Source organism: Ochotona princeps, unplaced genomic scaffold (genome assembly GCF_030435755.1).
Source record: "Ochotona princeps isolate mOchPri1 unplaced genomic scaffold, mOchPri1.hap1 HAP1_SCAFFOLD_4867, whole genome shotgun sequence".
NCBI classification, from domain to species: Eukaryota; Metazoa; Chordata; class Mammalia; order Lagomorpha; family Ochotonidae; genus Ochotona; species Ochotona princeps.
Window position 1 is genome coordinate 1 of NW_026697272.1, and position 15,555 is coordinate 15,555.

At 64.2% G+C, this 15,555-nt stretch overlaps 1 protein-coding gene across 2 annotated transcripts; it reads left to right on the top strand.

The window, feature by feature from the left end:
* Positions 1-107: 107 nt before the first annotated feature.
* Positions 108-15,111, top strand: PIAS4 (protein inhibitor of activated STAT 4). 2 transcript variants are annotated; one of them, XM_058659548.1, is made up of 11 exons: positions 108-230; positions 3,104-3,530; positions 10,570-10,654; positions 11,164-11,205; positions 11,297-11,387; positions 11,462-11,590; positions 11,736-11,841; positions 12,412-12,485; positions 12,565-12,725; positions 13,572-13,702; positions 13,824-15,111. In XM_058659548.1, exons 1-11 carry the CDS (start codon positions 204-206, stop codon positions 14,144-14,146), a joined length of 1,596 nt encoding a protein of 531 aa, XP_058515531.1. In that variant the 5' UTR covers positions 108-203; the 3' UTR covers positions 14,147-15,111. The 2 variants fall into 2 exon arrangements, with proteins under 2 accessions (XP_058515531.1, XP_058515532.1); XM_058659549.1 differs by lacking the exon at positions 108-230 and adding an exon at positions 372-506.
* Positions 15,112-15,555: the final 444 nt, after the last annotated feature.

Here is a 15,555-nt window from a genome sequence, read left to right on the forward strand (position 1 = left end):
GGGCGGCGGCTTGTGACGCTTGCGCAGTGCGGGGCAGCGCGCGCTGGCCTTTGCGTTGGGGCGGGAGCGCGAGGGCGTTCGCGGCTGTCGATTGGCTTCAGCGGTGGCCCCGCCCCGGAGTGGCGAGCGGTCACGTGACGCGGCGGCTTGCGGCGGGGGGGCCTCCCGGCGCACGGGGGGAGGGGGTGACGCTGGTGGCCAAGATGGCGGCGGAGCTGGTGGAGGCCAAAGTGAGTGAGCGGCGGCGGCGACGCGGGCGGGTCGGCCGCGGATGCGAGGGGGGCGGGCAGCCGGACGCGCCCCGGGGCCTGTGCCCGCCGCCCGCGCTCCGCGACGCGCCCGGAGCACCCCTCACCCTGCCCGGGCCTCCGCGGGCTCCCGGGACCCCGGGGTGTGGGCGGAGGGCTGGGGGGCGGGGCGGCCGGCTTCCCGCCGGGGCGCGCTTCCCCCCCGGATTGCCTGGCCGGCAGGGCCGCCGGAGGGCTGGCGTCTGGGTCCCGCTCCCGGTAGGGGACAGCCTGGGGTGTGGGACCCGTGTCTGGCGTCCCCTGGCGGAGGGGGTGTCTGTACCCCGAGTTTGTTGTCTGGAACTCAGCACTGTACCTACCCCCTGTTTCCCATACCCCTCTCCCCTTCCCTGTGGTTGCAGGGACCCCCCCAGTCCTCATGTACCCCTCTCGCCTTCCCTGGGACTTGGGCCCCCAACCCTCATGTACATCTCTTTTTTTTCCTGTGATTGCAGGGACCCCAAACTCCCCTCGCCTTTCCTGTGGTTTGCTGGACCCTAATCCTCATGTACCTCTCTGGTGGTCTTGCTTGTGACTCGGCCCCCCAACCTTCACGTACTCCTCTCCCCTGTGACTTAGGGCACTCCGCAACTCTGATGTACCCTTCTCCCCTTCCCTAGGACCTGGGTCCCCCAACGCTCACGTACCTCCCTTCCTTTCCCTGTGGTTTGTGGAACCCCAATCCTCATATACACCTCTTCTCTTTCCTGTGGCTTGTGCGCCCCAAACCTCATGTACACTTCTTGCCTTCGCTGTGGTTTGGGGGCCCTCAACCCTCACATACCCCTCTCCCCGTCCCTGGGACTTGGGGACCCCACATTTCAGCACTGGGAGTTTGCATCCTACCTTCCCTCTGAACAGCATCCGTGAGGCTGTGGAGTGTTGTTTTTTGGGGTCCCCTGCGTCAATCCCCTCCCCCTCGCAGGCTCCACATCCTCCCTTGGTTGCATCTGCACCTATATTGCACTTGTAAATCTGGTGCACACGCCTCTTTCCTGGCAGGGAAAGTTGCAGCACCCTGGCCTGGGCACATTGGCCGATCGCCTCTGCCCCCATGACAGGCGGGCCCAGTAGATGTGTGTCTTTAGGGTTACCTGTGCTGCTGGCATTCTGTGTGTGTCTTTCTACCAGCCCTGTTAGCCATGCACCTGTGCCATGCGCTGCCCGCTGGCTGGCCCACACATCCCACAGCCCCTGTGAGGGCGTCTAGGGGTAGGGGGAGCCTCAGACCTGAAGTCCCTGGCATTGCCCTGAAGCCCTGCAGTGGGGCCTGGCCGAACCTTAAGTAGGGTCAGGTGAACTCTGAGCTGCGTTCCCAGCTGGGCCCTGTCCCCGGTTGAATCGCCCTACACTGCTCTGGACTTCTCAGCACCAGCCCCTAGGGTGGAGGGGGTGCGAGGGGCTGCCGCCCCCTCCTCGGTGGCAGCAGAGTGGCTCTGTGCTGTCTGTACTCAGCAGGGAGTCAAAGGGGACTAGGTGGTTAGCTTGCAGGTCTGATCTCGGCTTGAGACTTGGAAGGTGGGTTTGGGGGTACGGTTGGTGGGTTCCGCGCTCGGCTGTGTTGCTGGGGTTCTGGTACGGGGTACCCCATCTGGTCCCAGCTCGTGCACCAGCCCAGACTTGCCTGGGCACCCACCTTTTCGGCCAGTGCCATGTGTGAGTGCGTGTGGCTCTGGCAGGGCAGGTGGGTCCACATGGAGCTGGCAGGAAGTGATCTGGGGACACTTGGGGTGTCCTCCTCATCAACCTCCCTCCCCGTCACGCGCGTGTCCCGAAGCTGTGGCAGGTGCCGATCGAGTCAGGAGCTTGTGGCTGTATGTGCGCTGTGCCTGGGGGTGCGGGCCTGCAGTGCAGCATGTTGTCTGGCTGGGGGGACTCCCAGCCCATCTGCCCTGAGTGCTCAGTGCCTCAGGGGAGCACTCAGCTCCCCTCCTGGCTCGAGGCCTGAACCTCTTCTAGAAGGGTCGTTTTGGGCACGAACCCCTATGACCCCTTCCTGTAGAAGTCAGGCCAGAGGAGGGGCCGTGTCTCTGACAGCCACAGGCTGCCCAGACCCCTGGGCAGTGGCTGTGCTGGGCAGGGAGGGCTTCCCAGGCAGCTGGCCTTGAGCCTGGCACGTGTGGCTTGGAACACAGGCCTTGCCGCCTGTTCTCGGGAAACCGGGGCAGGCCGCTTCGCCCTGAAGGTGTGGCTTTGGTTGCCCGTTGGTGCCCGGCACAGGGCTTTCCCAAATCCGTTGAGACTTTTTAGTGTACGTGTTGCCAGAGTGAATACACAGGATGCCTTTGCGGGGTGTCTGGCGGCCCGTGCCTGGGTGAGGTAGTGGGGTCTCCGGTGCTGTCCTTGTCCCGGAAGTCCCTGTTCCTACCTCGTGTCCCCGCAGGCCTGGCATAGGCTGCCCAGAGCCCGACCCTGCTGGTGAGTCCAGACCAGTAAGCTAGGGTCACAGCCACCCCTTCCCCAGCATCATGCCAGCCAGCTCCCAGCCAGCTCCCGGGGACATCCCCGATTTCCTTCGTGGGTGAGGGCTGGCCCCAGGGTCCGCTGTGTCTGACATGGCCCCAGCAGACATCGTGGGGCCTCTGCTGGGCCCAGGTTTGGTAAGGGAGTGTCAGAACAACTTCAGCCGCACTGTGCTGGCTGTTTCTGGGGTCCCCCTGCCTGCCCCTCACGGCCCCTCCAGTGCGTCCTGGGAAATGGGCACCTGCTCTGGCTGAGGGCGAGACAGCAGTGTTTTCTGGCCGGCTGGGTTGGTGCCAGCCCCGGGATGCCCTCGGCCGGGTCGCCTCGCTGAGCCTGTGCGGTCTCCCCCACAGAACATGGTGATGAGCTTCCGAGTGTCCGACCTGCAGATGCTCCTGGGCTTTGTGGGCCGGAGCAAGAGCGGCCTGAAGCACGAGCTGGTGACGCGGGCCCTGCAGCTGGTGCAGTTTGACTGCAGCCCCGAGCTCTTCAAGAAGATCCGTGAGCTCTATGAGACGCGTTACGCCAAGAAGAACGCAGAGCCGCTGGCGCAGCCCCACCGGCCGCTCGAGCCCCTGGCCATGCACGCGCCCTACGAGAGGCCCAGCGCCGGGCCCAGGACTCCGCTTGCGGGCCCCCACCTCGACTACCCAGTGCTGTACGGCAAGTACTTGAATGGACTGGGCCGCCTGCCCGCCAAGGCCCTCAAGCCAGAGGTACGCCTCGTCAAGCTGCCCTTCTTCAACACGCTGGACGAGCTGCTCAAACCCACCGAGCTGGGTGAGTCGGCCGCGGTGCGGCGTGGGGGCTGCCACTTGCTTGGCTCGCTGCCGTGGCCACAGGCTCTGGTTGGTTCCTTGCCGGATCAGGTCCCAGGACCGTGTGGCCTGTCCGTGAGCTTGGGGGCTGCAGGAGCCCAGGCCACGACCGCCCACAAGTGGGGGGCAGGTCCCAGGGAGCTCCCCCGCCGGCCCAACTGGACAGCCTGCACGGGGAGCGTGGTCAGCATGAACTGTGATCATTCAGGACCCTGGTAGGGGCGCAAGGCAGGGGTTAGGCCCTGTCACAGTGTCTGGTTTTGCCTGGTTCCTGCTCCATCCCCGTGCCCTTGCTTTGCACGGGTGGGGCACTCGCGTGTCTGTTGTGGGGATGCCTGGTGCCAGCCACAACACCCCTGTGGTTTGGCTGCCGGGTGCCCCCAGCCAGGGTGTGGCCCCACCCTGGGTCCTGCTGCCAGCCCCCTACCTCCTGCCCTCGCCCATCAGAAGCTCTGGGCTCCCTCTCTCCCTGCTGACCCAGCAACCTGGGTGCTCTACCTGTCACAGCCTTGGGGCTATGGTTGGTGGAGGGGTGGTCTTCCCGCCCTCTCCCCAGGGAGCCTGTGGGAGGCAGGTTGGCTCAGCAGCTCCTGTCCAGAGTGATACAGCGTCGCCTGCCTGCCTGCCTGTTGGAAGCCTGCCTGCCCCTGGGTTCCCCGGCAGCCTCTGGGGCCCCAGGACAGGGCTGGGGGAGGAGGAGGAGCCAGCTGGGGTGTCAGACCCCAGAGTGGCGGCAGTGAGGCGGCATGTCCACCTGCAGGCCGCGGGGCAGGCTGGGGCTGGAAATGCCTTTGAACTCGGAGGCCGCCGGCTTCCTTCCTGCCCTGCCCCACAGTCAGTGCTGCTCTCAGGGCCCCCAGGGACCCCGTCACCTGATCTCCCGGCGAGCTGGCGCCCCGCGCCCTGCTCTCCCTGGCTCCACCAGGAGAGACTATCTGCAGTGACTGGGAACAAAGGAGCCGCCCTGCTCCTGTTGGGGTGCACCCTCAACCTGGATACCCAGCCCCTGGGACTCCAGGGGCTTCCCGGGGGCCCGTGAGGAACCCCCTTCTCCCATCTCTCAGCTTCCCTGGCTTATGATGCCCTGTCCAACCTGAGCAGGGCCCTCTCCACTGGGACCACCAAGGGCTTCTCAGGAGCTGCCAGTACTCCCTGCCCATCCACCCCCGCCCTGCCTGCGACCCTGGCTGTTTCCCCGGAAGAGCCCGCACCGGTGGGCAGGAGTCATAAATCATGGCCTCTAGGCGGGCTGGGGGAGGGGAGTCGCGGCCGGAAGGGCCTCTGGAGACAGCTGGCCCTGCAGCCTGCCTGGCCCCTCCGGCTCTGCCCTGGTCACAGCCACTTAAAGCCCAGGACCCCAGCCTGGCTCAGCTAGGGGGAGCCACAGCCTGTGGCTTAGCGGACCGGCCTCGAGGGTCTTGCTGACTTTGACAGAGCCCAGGACCCAGGGACAGGCTGCTCGAAGCCCCCCGGCCAGGGCAGGGAGGAGCCTAGCATTGGCACCCAGCTGCTCCTTGAGCCGTGTGCAGGGGCCTAGCGCATGCAGCTGTCCTTCCTGGGGCCGGCAGAACCCCCCGAGAGCAAGCTGGCGGAGACCCCGGCCCAGGAGCTGCTGGAAGGTGCTGGGGTGTGTGTGAGGGGTGGCAGTCAGATGAGCCTCCTGCAGGCAGTGTCAGCCGGTGCGTGCCTGAGGGGTAGTTGCGGTAAGCCAGGCGGAGGGACCGGCCAGGGCAGAGGCCTGGCGGTGCAAGAGGGCCCAAGCCCAGCTCTGAACGGGAGCCATCGAGACCCAAGTGTAGGGGCTGGGCAGAGGGCCGCAGCCTGGACCCTCCTGGCACCTGAAGGTGCTGCAGGCCCGTGAAGCTACGGTGGTCTCCCCACATTCCCTCTCTGCTGTCTGTTTTGCTGAAATAGCTCATTTGTTTTAGAAGATGGGTTTGTTCACTTGAAGGGCAGCGTGACAGAACTTCCATCTGCTGGTTCACGTCAAATGGCTGGACCAGGCCGGAGCCAGGAGCCGCGGGCTGCATCCTGTTCTCCCCGTGGGTGGCGGGGGCTCTGGCTCTTGGGCCAGCCTCCATGACCTTCCCAGGCGCCTTAGCAGGGAGCTGGACCCTGTACTTGGATGCAGGGTGCCGGCACAGCAGGCGCACCCAGTACTGCAACATCCACCCTGGCCACATTCGCTGAGGTCCCGCCGGCCTGAGTGTTAACCGCTCAATCTCCAGCTTCTGTTGCTGCCCCCGCCGGCCCCTGGAGCCCCTGGCCGTCCTCACTCAGGCCAGGCCGGTGCCTCTGTCCGCACACTCCTCAGCCTTCAAGGCACAGCCATGCCTCCTCGCTTTTCCCCAAATTGAGTGTTTTTTGTTTGTTTGGTTTTTTTTCTTTTTTTAAGATTTATTTTTGTTAGGCAAACCTACAGAGAGAAAGAGATAGAGAAAAATCTTGCATCCACTAGTTCACTCCTCAAGTGACCACAACAGCTGCAACGGCTGTAGCTGAGCTGAAGCCAGGAGCCAGGAGCCTCTTCCGGGTCTCCCATGCGGGTGCAGGGTCCCAAGGCTCTGGGCCGTCCTCCACTGCTTTCCCAGGCCACAGGCAGGGAGCTGGATGGGAAGTGGGGCTGCCAGGATTAGAACCGGCGCCCCTATGGGATCCCAGCTCATTCAAGGTGACGACTTTAGCTGCTAGGCTAATGGGCCTAGCTCTGATTTTTTTTTTTTTTTTTTAAATTTTGTGAAAATAATGATTACATGGCTGATCAGGGTGGGAAAGGATTGAGGTTTTGGGAAAATTGGGTGAATTCATTGCCTCCAAATTTGCTATTTATTCTTGTTGCTGGAAGAAGAGAGGAGACAAAGCGGGAAACCATTCAGGACTGCCCGGACGTCCCAGTGCCCAGGGACGGGAGCCACCGCCTCACGTCAAGCCAGGGTCTCCCTTGTCATTCTCCGAGGGTGTTGGCCAGGCGGTCTGGATGGTTCTGCCGTGCTGCCGACTTGACCGACCCGAGGATGTCACCCTCCCCGTGTCGGTTGGCTCCATTCACTGGGATTTTTTTTGCTGTCGTTTGTTTGGGTTACTGGGCCAGGTAGTTCTTTTCTTTTGTACTGATCTGCGTGTGTGAACACACCCACGAATGCGGGGCACAGTGAGGACAGCCAGTGTCTGGCCAGGGTCCCGCCCTGCTTGAGTCCTGGGCTGTGGTATTACACTGAGCGGGGGTGGGCAGACTGTGGCTCTGGCCAGGGAGAGGCACCCCAGGGCCAGGGCTGTGGCAGAGCCGGTGAAGCTGCCGCCTGTAGTGTTGGCATCCCATATGGGCAGCCATGCGTGTCCCTGTTGCACCACTTCCATCCAGCTCCCTGCTTGTGGGAAAAGTAGCGGGAAGTGGCCCAGGTACCTGGATTCCGGCCCCCCATGTGGGAGACCCACAGGAATTTCAGGCTTGTGGCATTAGACTGGCCCAGCATGGGCACCAGGGAGTTCACTAATGCATGGAAGATGTCTCCCTCTCTCGCCGCGGTGCCAATTTTCTAGACATAGATAGGTATTTTTTTTTTTTTTTTTGAAGGGATGTACAAGGCCCCCAGAGCCAACTCATTCCTGCAGTGGCATGTCAGGGTGCAGCGACCCTGGGGCAGGGGTGGTGGTGGGGACGTCCTGCCAGCCCTGGGAGCTGAGAGTGGCCGGGGCGAGGCCTCCCCTGCAGAGCTGAGGCCTGGGGGGCTGCAGCCAATGCATGGGGTCTTGGCATGCAAGCTGAGTTGACACTTAGCGTTTGCCGAAGCGTGAGCAGCAGCGTCAGCTGGCCATGAGTTTGCTGCTGACCCCGGCAGTGGAGGTGCGGGTGTGCAGGGACCCCTTTAGCAGCCCCCCAACTGACGTCGCAGCTGGCAGGAGTGTGGCCATCCAGGTGTCCACTCCTCAGGCTCTGGGGCCTGGGCCAACAGCTACCACGCCCTGTGGAGACATGGGATCCTCACTCGGTTTTTTGTTTGGTTTGGTTTTCTCTGTCAGTTTTAATGTTTATTCCTCTAAAGGCAGAATTGCAGAGAGGGAGGGAGAGAGAGCAAGGGAGTTTATCTTCCATCTACTGGTTCACTCCCCAAATAGTTGCAGTGGCCATCCAGGGCCAGGAGCCTCTTCCAGGTGTCCCACACCTGTGCAGGGTCCCAAGGCTTTGGGCCGTCCTCCACTGCTTTCCCAGGCCACAGGCAGGGAGCTGGATGGGAAGTGGGGCAGCTGGATTGGATCCAACAGTCCCATGCATGCCAGTGTCACAGGCACCAGGCTAGCCTGCTGCACCACTGTACTGGGCTCACCCCTGCCGCACTCCTCCCCAGCTACGCCACCTCGTGGGACACTCGGGCTGGTGGGGAGGCCCTGCCAGGGCTGTGTGCCAGGATGCACTCATCCATAGTCGCCCAAAGGTCACAGGTTCCAGGGTAGGTCTGGCAAGCCAGGCCAGGGGGACAGACCCACTGCGGCCTATCCTGGGGACAGAGGCCATTGGCACGCAGCCTCCCCCAGGGCCTGTGCTCAGGCTGAAACCCCTCCCCACCACTCGGGGGACAGCCAGTGTCCTGGCACCAACTGGAGGCCGGGAGGCAGGGTATGTGCCCAGCAGATGGCCCCCGGGACAGAAGGGATCAGATCATTCCTGAGGGCTACAGTGGCCGGGGCTGGGCCAGGCCGCAGCCAGGACTCCATCCGGGTCCCCCATCTGGTCCACCCCCCGCCACTGTCCCAGGCACAGTAGCTGGGAGTCCAGCTGGTGCTTGGCTATGGCACATAGGTATGTGAGCTGCCACTTCCCAGCGCCCCACCGGGGTGTGCATGCCCATGAGCAACTCACATCCCACCCAGGTACCTGGCGTCTGCCGCCACATCCCCATCCCGCTGTCCCACGGTCAGCCCATGACTTGCCTGTGCAGGGCCGGGCCGCCTGAGGACTCTGAGCAAGGTCCGCCGGAAGCCGCTGGACACGGGCTCAGCATGGAGATCCTGGTTCAGTCCAGGGAGCAGGTGCCCGTAGGCTGTGCGACTGAACGAGAGGAGGTGTTTGTGGACCCGCCCGGTGCGCCCACGCGCAGCCCTCCCCCTGCGGTCATTCTGCGGGTGGAGGAGTTTTATTTTGAAAAGTAGAGAGAGGAAGCTAGCATCTTTGATCCGCTGGTTCGCTTCCCAGATGGCCACCACAGCCAGGGCCGGGTCAGGCGAAAGCTGGCAGCTCTACAGGGACTCCCCACGGGCAGCAGGGGCCCAAGGACAAGGGGGCTGTAACTCTCTCCACCCCCCGGCAGGCAAGGCTGTGTCAGCAGGAGGCCAAGCTGGAGGAGGTGACCGCTGCACCCAGAGTCTGCCCTGCAGAGTGGAGATGTAGTTAAATACAATTATTGGGCCCGGTGCGGTAGCCTAGTGGCTCGAGTCCTCGTCTTGCATGCGCTTGGATCCAATGGAGCACCAGTTCATGTCCCAGCAGTCCCATTTCCCATCCAGCTTCCTGCCTGTGGCCTGGGAAAGCAGTGGAGGACGGCCCAAAGCCTTGGGAACCTGCATAGGTGTGGGAGACCTGGAAGCAGCTCCTGCCTCCTGGCTTCGGATCAGCTCAGCTCCAGCCGTTGCGGCCACTTGGGGAGTGAAGCAGCAGATGGAGGATCTTCCTCTCTGTCTTTCTTCCTCTCTGTTTATCTGTCTTTCCAATGGAAATCATTGAAAAACAAAAATTGTTATTTAGGTGCAGAAATGGGAAAAGGGGATGTGTGTGGGGGCGAGTTCTGTGATCTGCATTTTTGTGGCTTTGATATTTACTGTTGAATGTGACATTCAGTATTCACACTGCGGTGCTGCATGCTGTGCCATTGCCTGCGGCTCTGGCATTCTCTATGGGCTCTGGTTCAAGTCCTGGCTGCTCCACTTCACATCCAGCTCCCTGCTGCTGCACATGGCTGTTCTGAGCAGCCGGCGGTGGCCTGAAGCCCTGGGCTCCTGCAACCATGGAGGAAATGACGTGTGTGGATGTGTGGTTTTAGTTTTATTGGAAAGGCAGATTTCCATAGAGGGGGAGAGACAGAGAGAAAGATCTTCTGTGTGCTGATTCACTCCCCAAGTGGCTGCAACGGCTGAAGCTGAGCTGATCTGAAGCCAGTAGCCAGGAGCTTCTCCAGGTCTCCCTGCCAGGTGCAGGGTCCCAAGGTTTTGGCCGTCCTCCACTGCTTTCCCAGGCCACAGACAGCTGGATGGGAAGTGGAGCAGCCAGGACATGAACCGGCGCCCGTGTGGGATGCTGATGGCATAATGCCGGCCGCTCTGTCAGCGGGGGAAGCACTTTGGTCTGTCTTGGGTGGTTTGCATCTTGGGAAGTTTGCTCACTTCACTAAACCATCACATCATCAGCATCGAGTTGTGGATGGCATTTCCTGTGAAACTGAGAGGCCGTGGGGTCGACCCTGCCCTCCCAGTCTTCCCAGAAATGGTGGGTGCTGCCCAAGCCCTCTGCCCCTAGCAGCCCTGCTGGCCTCCTGCGCGATTCAGCTGGGCTGCCACTTGCTTCCTCGGGGCCTCCGGCCTGGCCTTCCTCTTCCTGTTGGGGTTTCTCGTGTGTGAGTGGGTCGCCTTTTCCTGTCCGGCCTGCGGCGCCCCGATAGCGCCACTGTGTCCTTCCTCCTTGGGTCCCACCCCCCGGGACACTCACGTCAGTTACAGCTGGCCACCTGCCTGCCCTCCCCTCCCATGGGGCAGACTTGGCTGTGACTTGCCCACGAGAGGGGCCCTTGCTGTGAGCTGGCTGGGGACCAGCAGAGAGCCAGGGTGGGAGGGAGGCCCGGCCTCTGTCCTCCACTCCCTGTGTGGCCTGTGTCGTGCTAGTGGAGCTCCAGGCCAGGGAGGCCCAGCCATCCCCCCTGGCCTCCATCCTGGCTTCCTGCCCTCAGTAGGGGCCGGGCCCCACGGCCCCCCGGCGTCATGGCCCCCCGACCCTGACCCTAGCCCGCATTCAGTCCCGCAGAACAGTGAGAAGCTGCAGGAGAGCCCATGCATCTTCACCCTGACGCCGCGGCAGGTGGACCTGATCCGGAACTCCAGGTGAGGCCCCTGCCCAGCTTGGGCCTCAGGCGCCTCTGGAACCTCCCTGCGGGACCTTTGACCCTGAGCTGCCTCCATCACCCCACCCACCTGAGGGCACACGGGGTGCTTTCTGTGCCCACAACCCTGCCCTGGGTGCCCCCGCCGCTCTCCCCAAGTTCCCGCATGGCTCTTTCCCTGAGTCTGAGGTAGAGTGCACACGGCACGCACAGCCCCACTGGAAGACGTGTGAGGGGGGCTTCATTCTGGGTTGTCAGCTGCGTAACTGCTGCCTGATTCCAGATCATTCCACCCCCTCAGGATAGTGCCAGCCCCTCCCCCGCCAGCTCCTGTTCCCAGCCACCCAGCGCTCCCTGCGGGTGGGGGGCACACCAGGTGACAGACTGTCCCTCCCCTGGGCAGTTTTGGGGGCTGCACAGGTGGGGGTCCGGGTTGGGGGTAGGCCTGGGCCTCCAGGAGCCCTGTGACAGCCTAACCCCCACTCTTGTTCCTCCTGCTGTCCCTCCCAGAGAGCTGCAGCCCGGAGTGAAAGCTGTGCAGGTGGTCCTGAGGTACGCCCGCCCCCTGTGCCCGCTCAGCCCCGGGGTTCTGGCCCTGTGCCCGCCCTGCCCCAGCCCCCCATGGCCCCTGCTGTCCTTGCAGAATTTGCTACTCAGACACCAGCTGCCCCCAGGAGGACCAGTACCCGCCCAACATTGCTGTGAAGGTCAACCACAGCTATTGCTCTGTGCCGGTGAGGATCGGGGTCCGTGTGCGTGCCCAGGGCCCTGGGGGTCCCCACAGCCTGAGCCTCCGCTCTGCTTGCAGGGCTACTACCCCTCCAACAAGCCCGGCGTGGAGCCCAAGAGGCCCTGCCGCCCCATCAACCTCACGCACCTCATGTACCTGTCCTCGGCCACCAACCGCATCACTGTCACCTGGGGCAACTATGGCAAGGTGAGTGCCCGTGCCATGCCCACGCTGACGCCCCCATGCGCCCTGTGTCCACCCACGCTGACACCCCATACCTGCCCTCATGACACCTCTGTACATTGATGTATCCTGTGCCCACCCCCACTGACGCCCCCATGCCCGCCCACAGAGCTACTCGGTGGCGCTGTACCTAGTGCGGCAGCTGAGCTCAGCCGAGCTGCTGCAGCGACTGAAGACCATTGGCATCAAGCACCCGGAGCTGTGCAAGGCGCTGGGTGAGCCACACGGCCGGCTTGGGAGGGGGGCCACATGTCCATCGGAGTGTGCAGGGTCACACAGGCTTCGGCTCGGGCTGGCTAACGGGTGTGGTGGGGGAGCCGCCGAGGACCCCGGCTCAAGGGAGGAGTCTGCCCCCTGGCCACTATGGGTGCCCGTCTGGCCAACCCCCACCAGCTGCCCAGCCCAGGTCCATATGGGGCCTTCCCAGCCTATGCATACCCACTTCCCAGGCAGGTAAAGGAAAGGGGTGACCATGTCAGAGGCTCACTGCCGGCCTGGAGGTAGCGCCTGGGGTTGGGGGGGCTTCAGGACCCCTCAAGTCATGGGTCCTGTGTTGTAAAAGTTGGGACTTTGTCGTTCAGACACATGCCCCAGGGGGGTCCCTGCTGCCTCTATGTCCTGGACCCATGTGGTGATGGGGCGGGGTTGCACCACTGCTTCCAGCTGCTGCCTGGTCCCTGGGCCGTGCCCCCGTGGGCAGCCGGCTGGAGAAGCTGCCCATCGCTGCCTGCCCCCCTCCCCCCCCGCTGACCTCGCCCTCTGACCTCACCCTCTCCCCTGACCAGTCAAAGAGAAGCTGCGCCTGGACCCTGACAGTGAGATCGCCACCACCGGCGTGCGGGTCTCACTCATCTGCCCCGTGAGTTTCCTGGGGGCCCGCACCCTGGGGGGCCCGCCTTGGTGCCACCGGGCGCTGCTGACGGCCCCCCTGCCTGCAGCTGGTGAAGATGCGCCTGACGGTGCCCTGCCGCGCCGAGACCTGCGCCCACCTGCAGTGCTTCGACGCCGTCTTCTACCTGCAGATGAACGAGAAGAAGCCCACCTGGACCTGTCCCGTGTGCGACAAGCCAGCTCCCTACGACCAGCTCATCATCGACGGGTGAGAGTCCCTCTGTGGGCGGCTGCCGCTCCTGGCAGGCCTTTCTGTCCGGGTTACATAGCCCTGTTGCTGAGGGTCCCACGCAGGAGGACACCAGGGGCCCACAGGGACGTGTCCCTTCACCTCAGGCAGGAGGGAACCTGCCCTCTGCTCTTGGGTTTCCAGAAACTGAGCCCTTTTGTCTGTAGCACCTGACATGGCCGTTGCCCAACCCCAGCCACACCGTCCCCGGTGTCCCCAGGCCACTAGGCAGCGCGTGACTTGGGGGCAGGAGGTCAGAGCTTGGCTTGATTTCCCCCACGGACACCCCCTTCTACCCTCCCCTTGTCCTGTCCTGTCCTGCAGCAGTCCATCTTAACACAGGGTCCTGGGACTTGAACCTAGGGCTGCCAGCTCAGCCTGGGTCCCCTGCTGGAAGGGGCTGAGCCACCCTCCTCAGCGGGTAGCCTTGGGGCGGGCCTGGCCGGCCGGCATGGGCTGAGTCTGAATGGCTTTGCTGTTCCCAGTGGGCAGCTGCGTGGCCTGGCCCCCGCCTTCACCAAAGCCTGGCGTGCACGTTACAGGCTCAGGCCACCCTGAAAGCCCAGGGCCTCATGGGGCTGGGGCAGGTGTCTCAGCAGCCGATGTGGCCTGGGCGTAGCCGGGCAGTCTTCCTGGAGGAGGGGCGTCCGGATATTCCACCTTGCCTGGCCCTGGTCCTGGCCCTGCATGCCTTCAGGAAACCCTCCTCTCTGGAGGGGATGGGTGGGCGTGCTGTGTGGACAGCCAGGAGAGATGTGGGGGATGCTGGGGCCGGCTGGGCCTGGCATCAGCCCGCACCTCCACTGCCCCCTGCGGCTGCCGCAGACTCCTCTCCAAGATTCTGAGCGAGTGTGAGGACGCCGACGAAATCGAGTACCTGGTGGACGGCTCGTGGTGCCCGATCCGCGCCGAGAGGGAGCGCAGCTGCAGCCCGCAGGCCCCGATCCTTGTGCTGGGTGAGGCCTGCGTCCCCCCTGCACCCCGGCCTGCACCCAGCCTGCCTCTGCCCCTCTGCTGGGCGCTCCCGGCTGCCAGCACCCGCATCCCAACCTGCGCGCCCACCCCTGTTGCCCACAGGCACGTCCGAGGCCAATGGGCTCCTGCCGGCCCCCAGCGTCAACGGAGGTGGCAGCGGCGGCGGGGGCAGCAGCAGCGGCGGCGGGGGCGGCGGCGGCGGGGGCGGCAGCGCGCTGGGCAGCGGCCCGGGCAGCGCCGGGGGCCCGGCGGGCAGCGTGGAGAATGGCAAGGCGGGCGCCGACGTGGTGGACCTGACGCTGGACAGCTCGTCCTCGGAGGAGGACGAGGAGGAGGAGGAAGAGGAGGAGGACGAGGAGGACGAGGAGGGCCCCCGGCCCAAGCGCCGCTGCCCGTTCCCCAAGGGCCTGGTCCCGGCCTGCTGACGACGCCGGGCCGCCACCCTGCTGGTGCTCTCCCGCGGGGCGCGGGCGGGCGGCCGGGCGCGGGCCCTTCCCGCGGTCACTTCCTTCCCCTGCGCGTCCCGGCCTCCCCCTCCACGCCCGGACCCCCGGACTCCCCCTCTCCGGGGATAAATCAGCGAAAAACGACAACAGCGGAAACAACAACAGAAAAAAAAAAACAGAAAAAGGTACAAAAATGAGAGGAAAAAAAAAGTGGAACAGAAACTCAAAACTCTGTAAAAGCACGAGGCAAGCCGCCTGCCGGCCGCCCCCACCGGGCCAGGGTCGCTTCGCTGTCCCTCGCGGGGACCCCCGCACCCCAACTGCCGCCGCCCGCGCCGGGGAGCCGGGGGCCCGAGGCGGGTGTCTTTATGTTGAAAGTGCAATAACTTGGTGTTTGCAAGACCTGGCAGTGCAGCGCGTGGGGGCGGCCTGGGGGGCAGGCGGGGTCGGGGTGGGGGGGGTCTCAGTTCTTAGCCAGCTACCTCGGTAACTCCAATTCAGGTTAACTTCCCCGCGGCGCCCCCTCCCCGGGCCGGCCGCCTCACCCCTCTATTCTCGCTCTTGGGTTTTTCCCCCTCTTTCCCCCCGGGCTTGCCTGGCACCCCCTTTCCTCCGCTCCCGGGTCCCCCCAACCTCGCTCTTCCAGCAGGACCAGCCCCGCCCACAGGGGAGCCCGGGCTGGGGCCGGCGGGCCAGGACCCCCGGGACCAGCGCCGTGTGCCCCCCACCCCTGTGTGTGAAGCGACCCACTCTGTCAGGAAGCAATACCGGTTCAGGTTATGAGGAGGACGGGGCCGGGGCACGCGGGCTCCCTCCTTCGCTCGTGCTGTGGAAACCCCGGCCGCCCGCCTGGCGGCAGAGGGCCGCCGTTTTCTAATATTTGTATTCTAATTTAATTGTTTTTTTTAAAAATGCAAATAATAAAAAAAAAAGGTCGAGGTGAAGCCGCATGGGGTGTTCTCCATCTCACGACTTTGGGCGCGTCGTCATGGTTGGGGTGGAAGGGGTGGCCCCCATTGGCACCCCAGGGAGGGCACGGGGGCTGGGCAGTCGGGCCCACCCAGCTTGGGGGGCGCACAGGGACAGCGTGGTGTCCAGTAGGGAATGCTCTAGAACCAGAGGTGCTGGGTGAGTGGCTATTGGAAGCAGCTCGTGCACAGACCCTGTCTGCAGAGCCTCCCGGCCCAGAGCTGGGTGCCAGCTGATGGGACAGGTGGCCCCCGGGGATGGTGTTGCCAGACAGGAGACTGGGCTGAGCCGCCCAGGCCCCAGTGTCCGCCCCCAAGCCCGCCCATGTCATGTGACCACAGCAGGGCCCTGGCCAGACCGTCCCCTGGCAGCACCCAGACACCCTACACCCAGTGGTGTCACACACCACCCACCCAGTC

Excerpts from the sequence above, each read along its gene's own strand:
- PIAS4 (XM_058659548.1), top strand. The coding sequence starts at position 204 with ATGGCGGCGGAGCTGGTGGAGGCCAAA. Across the intron at positions 231-3,103 it reads CGGAGCTGGTGGAGGCCAAA|AACATGGTGATGAGCTTCCG; the intron begins GTGAGTGAGCGG and ends TCTCCCCCACAG. Across the intron at positions 11,206-11,296 it reads GCTGTGCAGGTGGTCCTGAG|AATTTGCTACTCAGACACCA; the intron begins GTACGCCCGCCC and ends CTGTCCTTGCAG.